Genomic DNA, 22841 nt, shown 5'->3' on the forward strand with positions numbered 1-22841 from the left:
AAATGCAAATAATATTCAAATTATGTATAGTGACTGCTGAAGTTTAAGAAAAGCTTGATCTTGACTTGAGAGAAGTCACTGGCAGAGGAGCTGGAAACATACATTGTTGACATGATAAACCATCTTTTGATGTCAGTAACTTCTTCTACAAGTTCCAGGACGTTCTTTCTTTCAGTTTTTACTCTTACTATGCTTATTTTAATTAGTTTATTTCAACTTGTAAGGATGAGTGGAAGATGGAAATTGGGAAAAGTTGCTTTACTTGTCTGCCTTCCTGAATAATTATAGAAGGCTGAAGTCTTTTTCTGCTTGCTTGCATCTGGAGAATTATAGAAATCAGTGCTACTTTAACAGGTCAGGCTGTAGCTCTTGTCCTGTGATGTGCTTCTCCTAGAAACATGTCACGCTGTATATGCACACAGAAGCTAACCTTTTTAAATCCATTTGTGTCCCAGTAGCATACGGCACAGTGCTTAGTTCTAAGTGACTTTGCAGCAGAAATTCTGAAATATCCATCATATGTGGCTGCTGAAACCTCAGATACAAACTGCTGGCTCTTCCTTGTTTTCTGTTTCTTGTAAGTGAAACCTCCATCAAAGATTCTAGATATCCCCCAGCCATCTTGAGGTACTCCAGAATCTTCCCTAAGGAAGAAAACAGTATTTAATTTGCCTGTGTACTTACCTATTTACATGCATATGTTTATGCACTTCAGAATTGAAAGGAACATTAAGGTTGCAAAGTCAAGCAATCTGAAGATGGAAAATGTCAGAGCTAAAATTGCTTGTATGACTGCAGTTAACCTCTCTTCAGCATTGTGGTTCATTCTGGTAGTTCTTTATGCAAAGGAGAATGATAAGTACAGGACTCAATGGGGTCCCAGGCCCTCCTTACTCGTTCCTCACTGCTGGTTGCCTACCCTGGGCAGTGTTTGCTTTTAGGAAAATACAGTTCTGAGCCCAGTGTCTCACTGTCCTTTTGCGGAGGCCACATAACCTCTGATCAATAGAGGCTGATCTTAGTTCCTGCTGTAGTTTATGGGATTGTGCGTTGCCCAAGAGCATGTTGGATACTCAGTTCTGTGGTGACAGTAGTATCCAACTCCCCTAAATTATTTCCCTCTTGAAAAGACCAGCTGTGATTTGCAATGTGTTGTTTATCTTGGAGAGGGACACTCATGGCTCCTGATGAGAACTGATGAGAAGCCCAGCTCCAAACTATCTCACATTGAGGTAAAAAACCAATCTGCTTTGGTTTGAGAGAGCAGCCCATGATCCCCCTGGAACTGAATTCTTCTTCTTGTCAATAACCTGCCTCTGTGAGTGACAGCTGAAGAAGTACACAGTGAGATCTCAAGTGGCGGAAACATGGGGCCTCTCAGAGGCAAAATACCACTGATAAGGCAGCTGCTTCACCAAAACAAGTGGTGGTGCTTAATACTCCTATCTGGGCATACTCCTATGCAGGATGAAAGGAATGTATGGCAAGCTGTTGTTTCAGCCTTCCTGGCAGCTCTGTTTATTCTCAGAGGAATAAGGAAGTGCTAGAATCCATACCTATGTAGGTGATCCTTTCCCAGGCCTATCTGTTCTTCTTGTTAGGAAGTTCTTCCTCTGTCCCTATTGCTATAGTTTAAGCCCAATATGTTGTGACTTACCCACTGTGGAGGTAGGCCTGGATTCATCCTGCCTGGGCTTGTAACTTAGGGTTTCACATCATCATGAATTTTGCAGAGAGTGTAGATGATGGTTGACTCTCCATCTCTTCTTGTAGAATGAACTAGGAGCTAGGTTCAAAGCTAACACAAGGGACCTGTTCTTCATGCCAGCTGGAACTCCTTGCTGAAGAGTATTGAGGACTCAGTATAGTTTGTGTAGGTTCGAGGGGAAACTGGACAAGTATCTGGAAGAAAGATACTGAATGTTAAACAGATGAACAAGCTCTATCAGGCTCAGAAAACTGCCTGAACTGAAAGTAGCTGAAGGGTGAGAATATTAAGGAGAAATTACTTATGCTTGCCTTAATACCTGTGCATCTGTGCCAACTGCTGTAGAATAGAGGAAACTTGGGCTGGGTACAGTCCTGGCACGAAGTGGAATGGCTGCTGGTGTCTGTGTGTAGTGTCTGTAGGACACTAAGTCTTTGGTCACTTTACCTCTGGGGAGAGCAGGAGTTTTCAGGCAGCAGTGCATTTCTCAGGAAATACTCTGAGGTAAGAGGAATAAATCCAGACTAAATATTTTTTCTCTGCTGGATCACTGATTCAGTGGTGCAGGTATGATTTTTGTCAGGCACGCTGGTGACATACAAGCAGCAGCAAAACCCCACTAATGAGTCTGGTCTAAGATGCTATATTGCTCTGCTCTCTCAAATAGCTAGATTAACTGTGTGTTTTCTTATATCCTGGAATGTGGTCAATAGCAAACCGGGGGGGGCACTGATTTTTGGTAAAACACTTCAGCAACTTACACAGGAATATTATGCAGCAAGTTCTAAACTGCTTTTCTGCTGTTTCCCATCCAAGTGATTTTTCATGGTGCGTTTGGTAAGGAGTTATTAACTGCAAACAGATTTAAGTTCTGAGGACTCCCTAGATCTGAACCGATGCTTGTCATTCAAACGCCCCAACATGAATCAAGTACAAATGTGAATGTTCACAGCCAGTGCAGTTCATTTGGAACAAGCATGCATTTAGCATTACACAAAACACAGCGGTCCACCCCTTGACAGTCCTTGCTTGTCCTGGTATTTTGAGGGAGAAGGGGGAGGACATTTATTCTTGATGGTGAACTTTAAAAGTATATTTTCTTTTTAAATGCCAACCTATTCCTTTTCCATGTGTGTTTCAAAAATGTCTCTGACACTTTGGCTCAATACCTAGGTATTCCAGCTGTTATTCTAAGATGGTGGAAATTAAAATTCTGTTGACTTCACTGGAGCTTTGCCAGTTTTTCTCAGAGGAAGATTTGATTTCAGAATATTTAGTGGAGCTTAGATCTGACACATGCACTGCAGGCACTGTGGGTGCTGTGTAGTAGCTGTACTGCTGCCAGTAGCTGGAGTGATTGGGGAAGGGAAATTCCACCGTGTAGCAAGGGTTGTGGTTCTGACCTTCTCATCTTTCTCATCATCAACCTTCCATCTCATGAAATGATATACTCAAACTGTCTCTTGCAAAGGTGGAACTATGTTAGACTGTCCTTTTCTAGCCCAGAATGATGTGCTAAAGGGTTGGAAGTATGGTGCTGACTCCAGGACCCTGATCACTTTGAGTCCAGTAGAGCAGAGGTTTGAGCCTTGGCCTCCTGAATTTCCTGTTGGTGTCATAATCTCAGGTCACCACATCCTGAAAGCATCTCTTTTTCACATCACAGATCTAAAAAATATCTTGACTTAGTAAAATTGAAGTGCTGTTTTTTCATACTCAGAAAGGGAGTCAGTGCCTCAAACTTTCCATGCTTTTTGCAGATGTATCATCTTTCTTGTTAAAAGTTACTGTGTCTCCTTCAAATTTTTTTAGCCTTTAACACCTCTCAAAGTACTATCACCAAAAAAAAAAAAATAAATAAAAGAAGAAATCACCAATTCTTCCAGCAAGCACGAAGCAATGGAACTAATGTAGGTTTCATGTCACAATAACTTGGGCATATAAGTAATGAATCTATTTGTAAGATACCTGCTGACTTCCAAAGACAAGTAGTTCCTGATCATGACTTTATTTAGTTGTGCCTGTGCATAATCCCGCTGCAGACACTGAAATTAATGATGAATCTCCCATGGATTTCAGTGTGTGCAGGTTGAGGCCCTCATTTATTAAGGGTTTATCATTGCAAATTTGCTGAAAACACCAAACCTTTAGAGCTCCTGTGGGCCTCATTTTCAGTCCTGCAGAGACATCATAATACCATGTTTGCAATAGCTGAGTCATTCCCATGACAACAAATGGAGTCAGAAATACAAGATTCTGACCTTGCTGTGTGATCAAACAAGACAGAGAAGCTGGGCATCAAAGACAAAAGTTCATCAAACACAAATACCTATAAACCCAGCAAGCAGGTAGGGGAGAAGCAGCAGATAAAGACAAAATATTTCTCATTCTCTGAAGTTCTGCCCCAAGGTAAATGTCCCTTCACAGATATTTCTAATGCTAGGATCTGCTGTGATTAGCCTGAGTGTCTTTCTCTGCAGAAAGCTCCAAGGAGATCAAATGAGAGCTTGTTAATAAATCCATTTTGCATTAATTCTTTCTGGAGGATGAGATGTGAAAAGCATTACTATTTTACAGCTTCTTCCAGTGTATATAAAAGCAAGGCACTTTGAGAAATGGGATGAGATTGAAATGTTATTTGAGTTGCATTAATAGTCTTTGCTACAGAAATCAAGGCAGAGTCAGTGAACTGCTCTGACTCAAATGCTGGATTGGTAAAAGAATTAGGGTAGGAAAAACATTAGTGGTTAATGGGCAGTGTGGTCATCATAGAAAACCAGCGACAGGCTTGAGTGACTATCAGACATCTGCTCCCTGGGCTGTGGCAGGAACAGAGACAAGGCACAACTGGAAAAGCCCACATTTTCCACCAGTTCATAGGCAGAAACACATAGGGAAGAGATGTGTTGCAGCTGGCCTGGCAATGAAACAATAGTTTCAGATTGAAGTAGCTTTCAAAACCAATTCTAAATGATTGACAGCAGTAAAACCAAAAGTTTTAGGTGTTGCTAGGAAGACTGGTGGTCCTCACAACTGTGTCAGTGAGAGGTGGGTTTCTAAGTCCCCGTTTGAGTTTGTGAGAATATTTTTGAGGATTCCAGTTGTAGTGCACTATTGAACAGTCACTCAAAGGTTCCTACCCCTTAACAACATCAGCATTAAGACTTACTGTGCCTTAGTGGTAGGACAAAGAGCATGGTTTGAATTGTCCCAATGCAGAGTTAACTCGAATCGGATCTTCCACTGACAGAACTACACCTGTTAATACATACAAACTTGCTCATGGCTTCTGGAACCTGGCAAGGGTCTTTTTCCTTATAGATGGGGCACTCTGATAAATGTATTTGTCATATTGCTGTATATTTTGGATGCAATGAAGAATTAAGACTAAGAAATCCTTTTCAGTGAAAACAGAGCTGTGAATGACAGTGCATTAATTTATGCAGAACACACCAAGAAGTGGCTGTTTCGTGGCATTACAGAGACAAGCCCAGAGAGCTCACAACCAAGAGTTGTGGCTGCTGCTCTTGTGCATGATGGATTTAGCATTGACTGTTAACATAGAAGACCCTCCAGGTTTTGTTCGCCCATAGGCAGATGAAATTCAGGGGGGGGAAGAAGGATTTCAGGTCTGGACTAGAGAAGGGAAAGTCTCATTAGTACAGCTACTTATGCCTTGTACTTTGAGAACAGGTCACAGTAGGAGATGTCTTCTGCAAGGCAGCCAGGTTGGTGAAGCTTTGATTTTGTGGGTAAATGACATTGCTGTACCTGAGGAACTTGCCCAGAGTCAGTCCCACTCACACCCTGGCATGTACACTTTATCCACTGACAGTTCCAGGGTCCAGGGATCTGAGTTTTCCTTGGCCACAGCAAGCAAATTACAACCCAGATACTGTGGGCCAGAAATGATAGAGCAAGCAGCTGTTGCTCTGCTGCCTCTACATCTGCCTGACACAATAATTACATCTCATCAGCCATACAATATAATGGAAGCAAACCAACTACAACAGAAGGATTTTGCAGCACAACTGTCTTGCTGTGTATAACTGCAGCTGTATATTTACCTTTGTAATTAATTCTGTAAGCATTTATATGGAGTTACAAGGGATTGAGTAATTTAGAAAGCAGTGGAAGAGACCATTAAAAATAGCAAAAGGCATAATCACTTTCTTCTACCATCAATCTCCTCCTTGTCTTCTCTGCTGATGTTCCCCATGGACTATTCATGGTGGTGCTATAGTGGGACAAAGTCATTGCCTGTTAAGCACCCTGTAGTGGGCAGAAGCCCTAATTTTGCTGCAGGACTGACATTGCCTGTGACTTGAATAAATTAATTTCCTTTTGTGGAAAACGTGGATCCCACTTCAGTGGAGGTTCTATGCTGACATTTGTGATGTAGGCTGGTGCATTAAGCACTTCATTTATGCTCGTTGTATAAATCCTTGTTTGATGAAATAAGTGGGTAATTGAGCCCTTTTTATCAGAATTCTTTTCAAGAGAGTTGATTTTTTTTTTTTTTGGAAACACACACAGTTCAGCTCATTGGCAGGAGTTACCCAGGAGTCTTGCCAGTGGAAATCTCCCTTCTTAATTAATCTTTTCTGAATTCTGTAGCCCTAAATATATTCTCTCCTGGTCAAGCTAAACCAGATTAAATTTATGAGGTTAACTGAGCTACTCTAGGTTTGCACCAGCATAAAGAAAGGTGTAATGGGACTCCTTTGTGTGTCCCCCACCTGCGCAGAAATAGATGAGACTTTAATGTGTCCTTAACTATCAGTGTTGTGTTTCTCTCGCTCTTTTGCATCACATAAAGTTCTAAGCTGGGCCTGATAAGGTATAAGGTATACTGAGGCAGGGTGCACTGTGGGGCCTTTTTTCTGACCTCTAGTCTTGTAGACCCCAAAGCCAAAGCATGGTGCTGCAGGGCAGATGACTAGAAGCTGGATGAGCGGCAAACAAAGCTCCTTTCTGCTGATGGAGAGCAGAAGCTGTTCCTCTCTTCCAGGCACCAGCACTCTCATTTTACTGACTGGAGGGTAGCGCAAACAGGCTTTCTGTGCCACAAGGTGGCTGTGAGGGGACCAGTTGGGCGTGAGCATTTGTAACCACCACTTTGTAACTGGAAATGGACTTGGAGGCAGTCATTTCCTTCTAGAAAGTCAGCAGTGTTTTCCTTCTAGAAGACAACAGTTTGCAGCAGTGAATTCTTGAAACTAGAGAATTCTCTTAAAAGACATAATTTAACTTCAGTCAGTTTCAGTGTGCCCAGCACCCAGGCTGGACCCTAGGCAAAGGACCACAGGGGCAGTTCTGACCCTCTCCCTGCAGTTGGATGTGTTTGAAATAGACATCCTCAGTAATTTATTTTGCTGAGTTGCTCTTTGGTTTGTGTGTTTCAGAAGCGCTCTGGGGGCGTGTGCTCATACCTGCACCGCGTGTGCCGGGCAGCACTGCCACTGCAACTGCTCCTCCTGCTCCTGCTGCTCCTGGCCTTCCTCCTGCCCCTGGCAGAAGAGACCCACAGCTGCACACTGGCCAACAACTTCGCTCGCTCCTTCAAGCTGATGCTGAGATACGAGGGCCCACCTCCAACGTAACTTCTTGGCATGGCACGAGGTGACTGGTGGAAGTGCAGACTCTGTTTTTAATTGCAGCTATTGTAGATTGTAGGGCTTCTAACACAGCCATCCTATCAACTGGATAGATCACATAATTGCAACATGACATTAATCCACTTTAATCAGGTATTTGAGCAAAATTAATATTTTTATAATTTTTTTACTATTGTATTTGTAATATGTATATAGAGATTGTGTATGTATGTACATATATATATATATATAAAAAAATATGCATATCTGTGGTCAAACTAACAACCACCATCCACTCATCCACTGTTTAAGGATAATTCTGCAATGTTTCTGCTGTCTTTCAGCAAGCAGTACTGAAGGATGGCGTTGTTGTGGGATTTTCTGGGTGATTTTTATCAGATTCTTGTTTGAACCGAAGTCAGAGCAAGTATGACAACATATGGTCATGCACCAGAGTGTAAACTGGAGAGCAGGCACAGCAGAATCATGTTTGAGTAGAGTGGTTGACATTCCACTCAAGGAAGATTTGGACCATTCTCTTTGAAATCTTGAGCTGCTTTTTCAGTATCTGGATACAGGGATTGCAGAAGCTAATAGAAATGTTTCTACTGACTTCAGCAGGAGTGGGGGTGGACCTCCTCTTGTTCTTATTTTTTACCAGATTTCTTTTCCAATTACTGTATTCTCCAGCCCACCTGAATCAGGAGAGGTGGAATACAGTAGGAAGAAAGCTAGAAAAAAAAAAGAATATATTTTTTTAGCATCTCTCTAGCAGGAGAACTTTTAAAATCAGTTCATAATTTTCTGAACAAAATTGTGAGCACTGAACAAAACCTTGTATCACCAATCTTGTCTATAAAAAAAGAGTGGGTTTTTTGTTAGGTTTTTTGTGTTTGTGGGGTTTTATGATTTGGTTTGTTGGGTTTTTTTACTTTATAAAGGGGCATTTGGTAACGGATCATAAAGCCTGAGCACTGGGATGCAGCCGGGTTCAGTGTCAGTAAAGCAAAAGTTGGAAGTACTTTAATAATACCACCCTGGAAACAAGATTCCTATCTAGGATGCTTTTATATTAATGGTTTATTGAAATTATGTACACTGATTGTATCAAAGACAGTCAAACATGTAGTATAAACTCTAAAATTATGGCAACTTGTCATTTATTTACCTAACCCTATGCCTGAGTTATCAAATTTTTGAATGTACATTTAAACATTGCCTTTTAATATAAAAGCAATTCTCACTTCAGAGTGATGAAGCCATTCTTAGTGGTGTTTTACATAATTGATTACTGAGAGAAAAGGTAATTTCTAAAAAATTTGTGCCATTTCTGAGAGCTATCCCTTACTGTCTTATGTTTTTGGCTACAGTAGTAATCATGAAAAAAATTTAACAGAAGGAACAGTTACTTTCCCTCTCCAGGCTATGTTGCAGGAGGAACTTCTCTTCTGCATATCAGTATGAGGTATTTGGTGTTTTCTTCCTAATAAGGTCTAAAATAATAAAGTAGCTGAGAGACTGAAGGAGGAAGTCACTTATTTAACAAAATCATTAAAGTTCTGTTAAAGAAGCAAACTTATGTAGAACTGGGAGGCATAACAGCACAGAGCTCAATTTAGGCACAGGATTAGGAAAACAGGCAGTGCGAAAGAGGAGCAGCTCAACATAGAGAGGAGAGGTGTCCATCAATTTGTAAAACCTTACAAAGGGAGTCACAATTAACACAGAGGACAAGAGTACAGGCTCTACAGAGGAAAAAATCTCAGAATCTTTTTGGTTCCCCCTCCCTGCTACAGTATTGGTTCTATTGCATATTAAACAGCTTTTCTTCAGTTTTCAAGGTTTAAAATGGGTTGAGAAACAGGGCTTCTACCAGTGTTCTGAGGAGACACTTCCACCACCAGGATTCTGTCACTGTGTTCCTAATAATCCTTCTGACTACACTGGGTTTGCTAGCGTTGGATTAAAATGTCAAAATTCTGTAAGGTGTAAAGAAGAGTGGAAGTTAAAGGGGAGACAGCAGGGATGATGAAGGGATCTGTCAAAGTGCAAGGGGAGCACGAGCAGGAGCTGAGCTGGTGTGGGTTAAAAACCTGACTGTCAGGAGGCAGTAGAAGAGCTCTCAGAGCAGGCAGAAGGGACTGGAAGCAGAAAGGTGAGCAGAGTCCATGTGTGCTGAGCAGTAAGACATTCCAGTGGGGGAAGCGAAGGAAGGCCTGTGATTTCTTTCATGAGGGAGCTAGATGGAGAGGGTGAGAGGGGCTAGAATTTGGCAGAGAATGGGACAAATTAATTCCTTCTTTGCAACCATTCTTTCTGGGGGCAGAGGACATACCTTCTCTTCTCCTGATTAACTGTGTAAGTGCCATGCACATTCCCCTAAAAATTGCTGCCAGCCCTGGGGAAAGAAACCCCTGTGGCTGCCCAGCAAGGAGTTAATCACACACATCTCCATCTCAAATTAAATCTTCCTTTAAAAAAGAAGTGTGGGAGAAGAGGGGCAGTAACAAAACCTGCTCTGTGTGGTTGTGGATGTGTGTAGGTGTGCACACACCTTTCTGTGACATAGCTACATTGCAGTTCTCTGGGTTTTGCTGAGCTGTTCCAGGTGATGAATGTAAAATACCAGTGAGAAAGTAAAAATAATGAGGAACAATAAAGCTGCAAATGGAAGTCAATAGGGAGATAAAAAAGCTTTTCTATGAAAGCACAAAATCTCACATAGATTTCTTTCTGCTGAGCCTTTCTGATCTGGGTGGTTTGTATAGGTTCACAAATGCATTTGACACCACGGGAGTGTGTAAAAGAAGTTTCTGGGAGAAAAAATTTCTGCACAGAGGTTCTTAGGAGAACAACTGCATCATCACCTTGATGTTTCAGTGTTGTGGCAGGTTTAAAAGAAACCAAACCAAACAACCTAATTAGAAACACACTTTTGCTGCTGGGTTTGCAATCAATTTATTCTGTAAGTCCCCTGTCTGTAATATTGGAAAGTTTTGCTTTAAATCTCAGTCAATCCATTCTCATTAACTTAAATAATCTGAATATCTCATAGAAGTGATGAATATTTCTACTTCTTTGCAATGAAAACTATCCAAAGCACTGGACTTCAATGTTCCTATCAGTGAAAACAATTTAAGTCTTCCATAATGTCATTTACCTCACCTGTCCAAGGCAGGTGTGGCATTTTTCTGGCAAAGAAAGAAGTAAAAAAAACCACAAAAGAACTTGAGATGTAAATGCAAAATTAACTTTCTTTTTTATTCTCTTGTGGGTTTTTTTTCTGAAAAGCTTGTGATACTGATTCCTGGAAGTGTGTGTAAATATTAATCAAGTTAGTAATTGGAATAATGAAAGCAAACTGCCCAGGCCAGCTTCCAGGAAACTGTATGAAGCTCAGATTCCTCAAAACACAAACTAAATCATACTGTTTCCAAATCAGTCCTTAAAATCTTGAGCATGGTTCCTCATCTTTGCTCACAGATGATTTGGTGGTTATATGCTCGCTTTTGTGCCTATAAAGTCCCCAGCTCATACATCTCTGACATCCAGATGTAACTGAGATGTGTTACAGCTCAGGTTCAGACTGGGGCCACTGCCTTAAGCCTTCCCTTGCCAAAATCTGGGATGCACAGAACCTAGGATGTGTCTGCAGCTGAGGACTTGCACCATTTTGCCCCAGTCCAGATGCAGCCACTGTCAAAGCGTGCTAAAACCCTCTAAAATATATTGAATATGTTTGAGGCTGTGAATTGTTTGTCCACCTGGCCTGTGCTCCATGCAGACACTCAGGCTGTTCACAGCTCTCTGTCTGAGCTCTTGCCTGCTCTCTTGGACCAGGAGCTGGTTGACCACATTAATGACCCTGCAGTGCTGAAGGCAAAATCCTGCACTCCATTGCCCACACATTACAGTAAGACATTGCCCAAAGGCACACTTCAAACCCAACCTTTGGCATGAAAGCAAGCCTCATTTGTAAACTGTAATTGATTTTGAAGCCTGATGCTTTCCAGAGAATTTTCCATGACAGCAATACATTGAGGTAGAAAATTGCTGTTGTGCCCCGTGTCTATTAACAGCCCTTCTCTGATTCCAGCCAGCAATTTAAATGGTATTAAATATTACTTATATGTGCCCTCTCCAGAAATCTGTTATGAAAAACATGTTCAGTTCTAAGTACATACATTAAAAATGTTGTATTCCTCTGCTAGCACTGGATCTCCAGAGCAGTCATGATTTCTACCAAATGCTACTTTATTTGTACTGACCGAGATGCTTAAAAACTGAAATATTTGAGGCTGTAAGTAAAGCTACTAGGCTAACTAATAAAACCACCTAGTGATCACTGAATAATTTGGAGAGCTTTTAGAATGGCTTTATGCTTCTCCTTAATCCCTTTTGTTGGAGTAGTTGTAGATCTTGGAGAAAAGAAATGTCTCCAAAAAATGGCCATTGCTAGATAAGACAAGTGGTGATCTCTGCACATCAGAAGAAATAGTATTTTCCCTTTACTTGCTCTAGACCTCAGGAGTTTGCTACATCTGATCTCCTCTTCAATATTAAATAGAGAATGTTTTACTTTGATGTGTGTGCATACACATCTCATTAACACTAAAGAGATTTGAAGAGTGAGTTCATGTACAATAATTTTTTTAACTTGTGTCGACAAGAGAGTACATTGTCCTCTTTTTTTCAGGAAAAAAACCCAAAACTGCTGTGCAACAGGGATTCCCAGAGCAAACAAAGCCTTTTGGAATAACTAAAGATTACAGACTGAAATGAAATTATCCACCATAGGAAACTGGAAAAATAGTTTTGCCTTTCAAGAAAGGCTGGTATAAAACCCCCAATAAACATGTCTTTGCCAGGCATCATAGATGTCTTTCAAGTCATAGGTTGTGTACCCAGCTGGCTGTAAGAGCTGCTTTTGGAGATTTTAGTACCCCTTGGACAGTATCATTTGCTAGTCTGCTGCTGAAAATACGTTTGCCCAGAGAACCTATATCAGCTTCTTCCAGAATTGCTGGGGGCTGTTGAGGATATTCTTAGCAGTTCCCAGATCATTGACCTGCTCTGAGCCATTACAAGTTTATTGCATTAATTTATCTGTCAGCTGTTGACAACTCTCAGAAACCAGTTTATTAAAATACTGAAGATAATATTTCTGGTGCAGACAACATGATTCATTGAGAAACCAGTCTTATTACTTTTGCCATATTTAAAAAAGATATCTATTGGTTATACTGGAATATAAACAGGTTAGTTGTACGTGTTGGGTAACTGCAGCATGTTTTAGGCACAAGGCATTTTGACTTGTACATGTCTTTCTAAGAATTATGGGACCATGTTGCACTTGTTAAATGGCAAAACAAACAAAACAAAGATTCTTGAATTAAAGAAAAAACCAAAACAAAACAACAAAGCAGGATGGAATAATCTGTCATACAGTTGGATTTTTTTTTCTCTCTTTTCTATCCAATTTAAAATATGAATATGTGTCTTCTAGAGAGGTATCGTTAGATCTGGAAAACAAGGAATATATATCAGGAATATACCAGTTCAAACTGTAGCCTAAATGGCACTGTTCCCTAACCTGCTTCAGCAACTGCCAGATTTTACCTCATTGTACCTGTGAGATAACAACCCTTCTCCTAGTCAAGTGTGGGTAAGGTGAAACTGCACAGCTTAAGGTGCAGCATCCCAGCGGAAGCAGCAGGAGACATTAGGGCCTCAAAAGGCAGCCTGATATCTCGGTGCAAGAGGGGAGCATGTAGGTCTGGCATTATGAGAGCAGTCCAGGACTAATGACACAGGAACAAGGGCTTGCCATCCTGCTCTGCCAGACAAAATTTTGACAGCGGCCATCAGCACTGTTCAGTTTCATGTCCCTGACTGTGGAAGGAGGCTCCCCTCGGGGTGATTCACTCAAGCTGGGATTTGAACCCTGGAAGTGGTTTGGGTTTTTTTTCTTTTAATTAAATACAGAAGAAACTGCTAAATTAAAACTGCTCAGTGACAGGTTAATGGTAGGTGGTGGGTGCTGATGCTCCAGGAAAAGATACAGGAAATGCTATTATAGATAGAAAGCCAGTTATGATGGTCTCTGTTCAATCCTCAGGAGGCAGAAATGCAATGTAGAACTGAAGTGGGAGTTTTTCTGTTCCTTTTCAAGTAAATGTCAGGTGTTGTCTTTAGTCTTCTGGATTTTGAGGGTGAGCCTATTCAGGGCCTTACTGAAGGCTAGTGGCTTTATGGCTTCAGAGCCATCAGCAAGTTCCACAATATTCCAAGTTGTGTGAAAAAGGTATTCCCCTGAACTGATTTTGGATTAGAAGTTTTTTGTTTGGGGAGTGTGGATGGTTTGATTTTCCTTCTTTTGGCCAATTTGTGTTAAAGGAAGCAGAAAGACCAGCACTACTCTTTCCAGGCCACGTTTTGTCTTTCCTTCTTTTACGAGAGCAGAGGAGATTTGGCTTTATTTCCTTTCCAAAGTAAATTATCCCAGTCTTTTATTCTTATTTTCCTGTTGCAGTTCTTCCACAGCCTAGGTGATTCCTATCACCTTAAGTATTTCCAGTGTCAGTTCTTCGTCAATACCTAGAGCAAAAAATCTGGTCCAGTTTCAGTAAGTTTAAAATTCAGTAATTTCTTCCCCCATTGCAGTTCCTCCTGCAGATGCTCTGTCTGTTTCTGCTGTCCCCTGTGTCAAACCAACCTTCATCACTATCTGGGGGGACTCCAGTCCTGGCCAGCCATTTCTTCCATCTCCTGGCCATGTCCTGCCCTCATCTGCCTTCAGTTTTGGCTCAGAGACTGCCCTTAATATTCACATCCGCAGACAGGAATGTGAGGGTGTCACTTAACAAACAATTATTAATAATGAAAGCCTCGCCATTAGCATTGTTCATAGCCTGCCCAGAGCCTTTTTCTTTTCTCCTCTCTAAGCAGGTTTTGATGTGTAATCCAATTACCATGTGCAGAAAATTGCCCCTCAGTCAGTGCAGAGGGCTGGTGGTTCAGCTGCAGCTCTGTTATCCTCGCATTGTCACTGCTGGGGTAAGAGCTCCCAGGTGCTGCTCAGCCAGGGTCTGTGCCCTTGAGCTGCCAGGAGTGTTCCACTGTCATTGTTATACACCCTAAATAAGCCAGAACCCTTTTTTCTGACCTGGGGAAAAATAAAAAAAAAAGAAAGAAAGAAAACTAAAATGATTGCTTTTAACAAACTGATTTCACAACTCATTTATCAAGCCCTATAGCAAGCCATTTATTTTAGCTCCTTTTTGCTCCATGAAAAGCTGTGTGTTAAAAGGGAGAGGTGAGTTTGGAGAGCAGTGCCACTGCCCTGAGCAGCTCTTTGCTGGGAGGCCTTCTGCTGGAACTCAGGGGTAGGAGCTGTTATTTCTCCTGAAGTCACTCCCACCTTCAAAATCAAATTATTTCTATTGTCAAGTCTAATAAGCATTGAACACCACAGACTTTGTTTCACTTCAGATATGAATGAATGCCTCTGTATGGTACTTTCCGTTGCCATGAAATATATGTGTATGTATATATATGTGTGTGTGTGTATATATATATGTAATGGGGAGCATAATTATTGTTCTACTAAAAGAAAGGTGGCATTCCACTTCAATGTAACTTTCAAGTGCAGCTTTTAAGAGAAACCGTGTCTTACAGGGAAGCTGGAAGAGTTTAGAGGTACATGTTTTAATGAGCTTTAATGAGATTTAATAAGCTTTGAGTTTGGGTTTCAGTCTTTAGGGCAAAAAGCACCCAAGATGATTTTTCCATCACATTCCGAGATCAAACCCTGTAAGAATTTAACCTAGGAGGCATTGCTTGAGCACTGGCTGTTCCTGAAGGTATGTGGATGTTGCATATCCTAAGTGTGTGTCTGTCCTCAAACACCAGCCTCCATTTTGTACATGGGCTTGGCTGGAAGGCAAAAGACACACCTTTGTCTTGCTCCAAGACCAAGATGGTAATTTTTGCCTCAGTAGATGTTTTCCTTTTGATCAGTGTGACTCTTTCCATTTTTTTTTCTGTTTTGATTTGTGTTAACTGAGTTTATTGGGTGATTCCAGGAGGGCACACTGCATCTGCCCAGCCTCAGAGCTTCCCTTCCAGCACCACACCTTCTTCTCATTTGTTTACTCGACTGTACTGGACCACTGTGAAGCAATTACACAAGCAATAATGTGGGTGTTGCATTTTTCTGTCACTGCCTTTCGTAAGACATAACTCTCCATTGACACTGAAAAGTGGTAGGAGGCCCAGAAGCTGCACTGTTGTTTACTGGCAATATAACCCATGTCCAGTGTTCCTACAGAGGACCTGTCCTCACTCCTCAGAGCAGTGGGCTGTCTCGAGCCCAATTTAATTCACAAGCATGGATTTTAAATAGTTTTGGATCCCTTCACCAACACTCCATCAATCTTGCTTCCATTAGTTTTTGTGCTTTTGTTTAGTTTCAAGCTAGAAGAAAGTTTAAAGAAATGTGCTAAGACTCCCATATAGGGTGAATAAATATCCCATATATTTCACAAACATTGCAACAAAATGAAGGGATTTGCTCTCACATTGAACAGAATTAATAAGAAGTTCTAACTGATAAATTAAATAGTTATTAAGAACAGCCTGGAGCAAAGTTTCTGCAATCAAACTGTGCTCTGCTTTTAATTTAAAAATCAGCAAATACTGAGGTACATTTTGCCACCTTCTTTTAGAAGTGACCTGAAACTAAAATGTGTATTCTCCTTAACAGGAGGTTTATTGATGTAAATCTAAATTTCATCAGCATGTCCCATGTTAGATCACCCGCCTCTGGGCACAGGGAAAACCAAAGGCTGTTCACAAGAGAAACTCATGTTATTAATGGTTTTAAAGTTCTTCAGAGCTCTTATCCACTTCTGAATGTCAGTAATGGGGAGGATCAGAAACCTTCCTGTGAACCCTGTCATTTTGCATGTTGAAATCCTGGCTTGAATTCAGGTCTCCACCTCAGCTTCTTGTAAATGTTAATATTCAAGTAGAACAAAAACCTTAGAGGCAATTACAGCATGAACATCTCTTCTTGTTTATGTATAGTAGCTGATAGCAAAGTCTGCAATAATAATCTGTGTTTATACATGTGCTGTTCAATGTAACAGTTGGGTACAAAATGCCTTTTAACTGTCACAAGAAAATAACTGGATTGATGTCATTTTTTGCTTGTATGAATATAATTATTTGCCTTGCGGGGACCAGTTCCACTTTTGTCATGTTATTTATGATTTTTAAATACAATTGTGATAAATTAGGCTCGTTTCTAAGGTAAACAATACTGGAGCCAAGCAGCTGTCTCTGTACATGTGCATGTTATCATAGCTGATATCAAGTCCAAGTCAGACTCCTTGTCTTGCTTGGACCTTTCTTTAACCTTTCAGGCTTATTCAGGGAAATGTAGACCTCTCTATTTTCTTATTAAAGATATGGCTTTGTGAAAAGCTGAACTTATTTTTTAAATCCTTTCTTTTCTGGTTCAGAAAGACTGTAACAATCATATTTTTCTAAACTGCCTATTGCTTGTGTTGGGAAATTATATAGAAATATATATTTTGCTCTACAGATTTCCATGTACTTTTGGAATGCTTTGTTTTCATAGATAAATCCTTCTATTTGCTAGAATTAGCTCAAAAAGCTGTAAGCTTCTGTATACTGACTCTGTGAAATTCTATAAAAATGCAACTGCATAAGAAGACTGACTTTGTTTTTTATGTAAATCGTTAGAGTAAGTCATCCTTAGTGTTATGCCACGCAAGACGTACAGAAGGAAACCAGGTCATTGTTTTGAAAGGCTGGACAGCGTTATGTCACACTTCCTAAAAAGTCCCAACTGAAAGTCAGGAGAGTTTGTGCTAGAAATGGTACCATTTTGGGCCCTGAGTCTGTAGTTTTTCCACACTGTTTAGAACCTTATTTCAAATTAGTCCCATGAAACTTTGTGGGAAATATGAAAAATAAGAACCTGTGGTGTGTGAATAGCTATGATAGAATAAGGACCTTTTCTAATGAAGAACAGGGCCTTTTAAGTAGTTAAGAGGCTATGTTTTGAGTACTTCAGGACAACTTTTTGTGTTCTTTTCTGAGCTGTGGACTCCTCCTGTGTGTTGTGGATTTATTCCATAGCTGAAATGCCAGATTAAATTGATTGAAGCCCAATGAGCAGATGAACATAATAGAAAGCTGCAGTGAAATATTGCAGAAAATGGCCTGATTTCATTCCTCAGAGCAATAGTTAAAGTAACTCACAGGCTTGGCTTCTTTGCACCTGTGAAGCAGAGGCCCCTGTTTTGTACCTCAGCTGTGGTGTAACATGGAAGGATTTCTGCTCTCTGCTTGGAAAATACTGTCTATTCCTCATTCTTGTCAAAGCATAATATTTTCTCAAGTAAAAAAATCTGATTCTTCAAGACTTGTCCGGAAGTTAAGGGGCAGCTGGAACCTTCTGTGATCCAGCCATGTTATTCCAAAAGTTTATCCCTCGATGACAAATAAAATATGATGTGACTTTGCTGTTTGCAAGTAGGATCAAGAGACTGGAAATTCATCACCCCAAGCCCTTGCCTTGTGACTGTTCTGTGATGCTCCACTGTTACCAATGAACCGTGTTGAATCAGATCATGAAATCAGAATATCTTATTGCATGTGTCCTTTTTTGAAATGAAAATATAGTTGTATTTGATGTTGCAGTTATAATGCAATAAATAAACACGTGCATTTCTTTTTAAGGACTTTTAGATTATTTTTGTGGTGGTTGCACATTTTTGCTGTGCTTGTTTCTTACCATCAGAGTATTTGGGCTGACCTAGAAAAAACCAGAACAAGTGAAGCAAGAATAAAATCTGCTGCTGCCTGCCTCTCTGCTCAGGTGTCACTGGAAGATGGCTGTGCTAAATGTAGCTACTTCATGCTAGTCCTTTGAGATTTGACAGAAAATGTCAGCTTTTCTGTAAGTTGTTTAAATAGAATTCTACTGGACCTGAAGAAAATGTGAATTTGCTAAATAATATTATGATTCAGTATGATTTCTTATGGCACTGGCCCCTGACACTCTCTGTGGGGTTCTCCTCAAACCCAAAGCTGGTAAGACAAAGGGGAGTTTTTTTGAGAACCTCGGGTTGGAAGTTAACACCAATCACATGTAGTGAGCAAGCAGTTTGTTGGTGTAACCAGTGCTGATCTCTCTGAAGAGCAATCACTGCAGCGTGTGTTTGGATGCACAACTCTCATTAGCATCCAGGTAATTGCTGATTTTTTTCCTGAGTCTTTATGAGACAAAGTCTGCCAGTATCCCTCATATCCAAGGGTTCCACAGGCAGTTATTTCTGGACAAGTAGAAAACCACTACAACTTTTTGGTGAATCCGTGGGTTAGGTTCCCTGTTGCTTTATGAACACACTGGGCTTTATGCAGATCTTTGACTTCTCCCAGGTATTTGGACCATGTGATCTTGTGCCTTCCTATGAGCTGTCTCCTGCTAAGCCCCCAAAAGTACAAATGCAGACACTTCAGCTGATCATAGCTGTGTCAAGGTCAGAGCAGCAGCCTGAATCCCTGCCAGGAGGGAACGGGGTAAAACAAGCCCAGGGCTGTAGGAGCAGCAGACTGATGGCAGGACAGTGACATTCCCGTTAGGGCTACAATTGGTGCACAAAAGAAATTTCTGGTTTTACAGGTTTTTGTTTTTCCTTTGCAGTGCATTTTTTCATCTTGCAGTTTGTTTTTTGTGGAGCCAAAAAGTAGTCTGCTTTGGGTATATTTGCTGGTTCTTCTGGAACCAGCAAAAATATTGGGGCTTCATTTTGTCCCAGACGCTGTACAGAGACCAGGAAAGACCTTTGTCCAGCAGGGAGGAAAAGTGCCTATGAACAGATAAAACAGCTTATGCTCGTATGGGGAATGGATATTTTGTTGACCAGGTTCAGCCTGCCAACAGCTCTACAGCCGATTGGTGAGAGTTGGGACAGTCAACAAGAATTATTACGAACACTTTTAGGGGACAATGAAATACTCCAGGCAGTTATAAATCTCTTAAGTCATATATTACTGGAGAAACACCTGTTTTAGATAGCAACCCTGCTGCTAGAGGATGGAAGTTTAGGTTGTAGCAGCAAAAGGTGGGAAGTTCAATAAATAAGAATAGTAGGGTAAGACCCTCAAGTGGAGTAAATCAGTGTAGCTTCATTGAAGCTGTTGGAACTAAGTCAATTTACAGCAGTAAGAATCTGGCTTGTAGTCAACAGGGATTTTACAGAATGTTTAAAACCTCTCCATTTAGAGAGTTCTCTGCCTTATGTCTGTGCACTAAATCGTATCCGCACGAAGTCCTTGCTGGTATAATGAGGTCATTTCGGATGTGAGCATTCATTATATGCTTAGGTAAATTAAGGGGAAAAAAATACATCATTAGCAAAGTCTTAAATAAAGGATGGAGCAAGGTTAGCGAGTGAGAACTATTTAAATAAAATCAATCTCAGCCCTGGAGAGTTAATGGGGAGTGGCTTTTTATGGAAAAAGGCTGATGGTGTGTTGATGCTGCACATAGAAGTTGAGCAATACAGCCATGAGAGACTAAAAGCAGAGGCTGAGGTTTTTTTTCTAGGTTAATATTTCAAGCTTTCTAAACTTCGTTCTGTGACATACCATGAGTGCAGCCTAGGTTTCCAACTTCAGAAAAGTGCTCTGATAAACACATATTGCTGGAGCAAATGAAACTGAAGGCTCATCCGGTTTTACTGTAGCACTCGTAGTATTAAGAGGGATTGTAATATAATCCTCTTCAATGAATAACCCTAACAGATGTTATCAGGGTTGCTCTGTACGAGCTGTGGACCTCTTGCTAGAACTCCCTCTGTGGAAGTCCAGTTCATAAATTGTCCTAATGGGCTGCCTGCCTCATCCTGCTGCTGCTGTGGCATGAAAAGGAGGTGGTTACCAGCGGCCTTGAAAGCCGGCATTATTCCCATCTGCTTTTCATTACAATACTGCTAAATATTTCATGCTTTTTGTTTTACAAACAAATAAGAGCAGAACTAATCTTTTTGTTTAATGTTCCTTGATTGACATTTCAGGGACGAAAAAAAGTTTGGGGTTTGTTTTGATTTTTTTCTTTACTTCAGATCTCTGCAAAAGCTTTTAATGGAAGATAGAGCAGATTTCCGTTGACTTTTCTGGTGGGCTTTTTATGGCACCATTGATACAGGAAAAGATATGGGGGAAATCCAGATGATGAATGTGCTGTTCAATCAGCTGGGATTTCTTTGCTTGCAAGGAGATAACTCGATGAAGTGCAAACAGAGACAGGGAGCAGACGTTGACTGCTTGTCAGCTATATGCAGAGCTATCTCTGGCTGGGGCTGCTGGAAAACACAGCAGCTATTAGTCCCCCTTTGCCATTTCACAGCGCCCTGTCAGAGGGTCCCCGAGCACTGCAGCCAGAGACATCCATTAAACCTCAGGGCAAAAAGTCTGTTAAATTGCTGCTTCTTTACAAGGAGGGGGATGGCATCCCTGGGAGGATTCAGCTGACATTTTAACCTTCTGATTCCCTCAAGTCCTGCTGAGGTGGATGAGTGAAGGCATTCCTGTGGGTACTCTGCATCTCCAGCAGCAGGTGCTGCCTCTGTCCCAGAGGGATGTAGGTGACCCAGCTCCTCAAAGGGACCTTCATCCCCAGGGCAGAGGTGGGGAGGGGGTCAGGAGTTGCCCTGGGATGTGCAGTCTCCCCTCAGGCCTGTGGACATGCTGGAAGAAGGTTTTGAGCTGTTTCTTTCCAACCCAAAACATCGCTAGGCACAGAGCGAGGCCTCTTGGCCAATGCTGTTCCACTCGAGTGGCAAAGTTGGCTGGTTTATCTGGTGTTGGGACAAATAGCTCATTAGAGCACCCAGTGGGCTGTGTCAGCTGTGAGACCTAATTGCAGGGTGAGATGAAAGTGTGAAATGTCCCTCAGAAAGAGCTAAATACTCATAGATTCATAGGATGGTTCAGGTTGGAAGGGGCTTTTAAAGATCATCTCGATCCAGGATCCCCTGCTCCTTCCATGTGCAGGCACACTTTCCACTAGACCAGGCTGCTCAAAACCTCACCTGGCCTGGCCTTGAACACCTCTGGGGATGGGACATCTACAATTTCTCTGGAAAACCTCTTCCAGTGCCTTGCCACCCTCAGAGTAAAGAATTTCTTCCTAATATCTAATCTACCCTCATCCAGTTTAAAAACATTACCTTTTATCCTATTGCTATCTATCCATATAAGAAGTCCCTTTCCCTCTTTTCTATAAGCCCCCTTTAGGTACTAGAAAGTGCCAAAGGTCTCCCTGGAGCCTTCTCTTCTCCAGGCTGAACAACCCCAACTCTCTCAGTCAGTCTTCACGGGAGAAGTGCTCCAGCCCTCTGATCATCTTTGCGTCCCTCCTCTGGACTCACTCCAGAAGATCCACATCCTGGGGCCCCAGAGCTGGACACAGGGCTCCAGGTGGGGTCTCACAAGAGCAGAGTAAATATCAAGAAAAAATAAATGGTCCCTTCTTTCAGCCTGTTGCAGCCTGACCCTGCAATGGAGTAGCTGTGTGTCAGTGCAGATGATTAAATCACCATGCTACATTTGACCACATAGTAGTATTTTTATATCATTGCACAAACAGAAATGAGTTTGTCTGATCCACTCTTGAGGCAAATTCTTTGCATTTATTGCAGGATTAATTTTTCCCCGATGGCTGATGCATCAACCACCCCATCCCTTTCTCCCATAATCGCTGGCCTGAATTCAGAGGCAAAAGTGAGTCTTGGGGCCTGACCCTAATGCTTGCCTGCAAATAGGCTTTATGACTTACACTGAACAAGACACCCAAACAGTAACATTATATACTGCTTCCTATATTATATTTCTTATTCTTCTAGCATTGTCCTTATGAGGATCTCAAGGCCCACTGCAAGGTTTGACTAATTCTCAACAGTCATCTGTGCATTAATTTCTTTTTGCTGAAATATTATTGCCAGAGCTGAAGATTGCTGTTCTTGAGCATCTCTCTACAACAGAACACAAGAGTTTCACTCAGGACTGTAAAAATAAATTGTAACTTGTAACGGCCACAGTTCCTTGCATTTAATCATTTTCATTGAGGATTTTGATGTTCCTCTTAAAAAATTTCAAATCCAGGAATAGTAAATGCCGAGTCATAAAAGCTTAGGAAATGGGTCAAATCCAGAGTGCAAGGCAGCATTACAGTGTCTGATCTGCTGTCTCTGATAATACCCTCACAAGACAAGGGTCTCTTTTTTTTTTCCTCCATTCCTGAATAAATGAATTGCAGCATGTATGAAATCTCCCGAGGCCATCTGTGACTGTAATTCATTTACCCACCGTATTATGGAACAGATTTTCCAGTGAGTTCAAAACTCAGGAAAGGGGGAAGGGAATAGTGTGATGAGAAGGATCTGTGATCCATATCTAAAAGTAAAAATATTATTCAATTGTCGTACTTGATGGATAAA

General features: G+C 41.2%; 1 protein-coding gene across 4 annotated transcripts in view; it reads left to right on the plus strand.

The window, feature by feature from the left end:
* SYNE3 (spectrin repeat containing nuclear envelope family member 3) overlaps positions 1 to 18077 on the plus strand; it is a 65435-nt gene extending 47358 nt beyond the window's left edge. For all 4 annotated transcript variants that reach the window (XM_039552025.1, XM_019282248.3, XM_010394663.4 and 1 more), the window contains exon 18: positions 7114 to 18077. In XM_039552025.1, coding sequence (XP_039407959.1) covers positions 7114 to 7311 — 198 coding nt within the window. In that variant the 3' untranslated portion in view covers positions 7312 to 18077. The remainder of the gene's footprint in view (positions 1 to 7113) is intronic.
* Positions 18078 to 22841: the final 4764 nt, after the last annotated feature.

Source organism: Corvus cornix, chromosome 5 (genome assembly GCF_000738735.6).
Source record: "Corvus cornix cornix isolate S_Up_H32 chromosome 5, ASM73873v5, whole genome shotgun sequence".
NCBI classification, from domain to species: domain Eukaryota; kingdom Metazoa; phylum Chordata; class Aves; order Passeriformes; family Corvidae; genus Corvus; species Corvus cornix.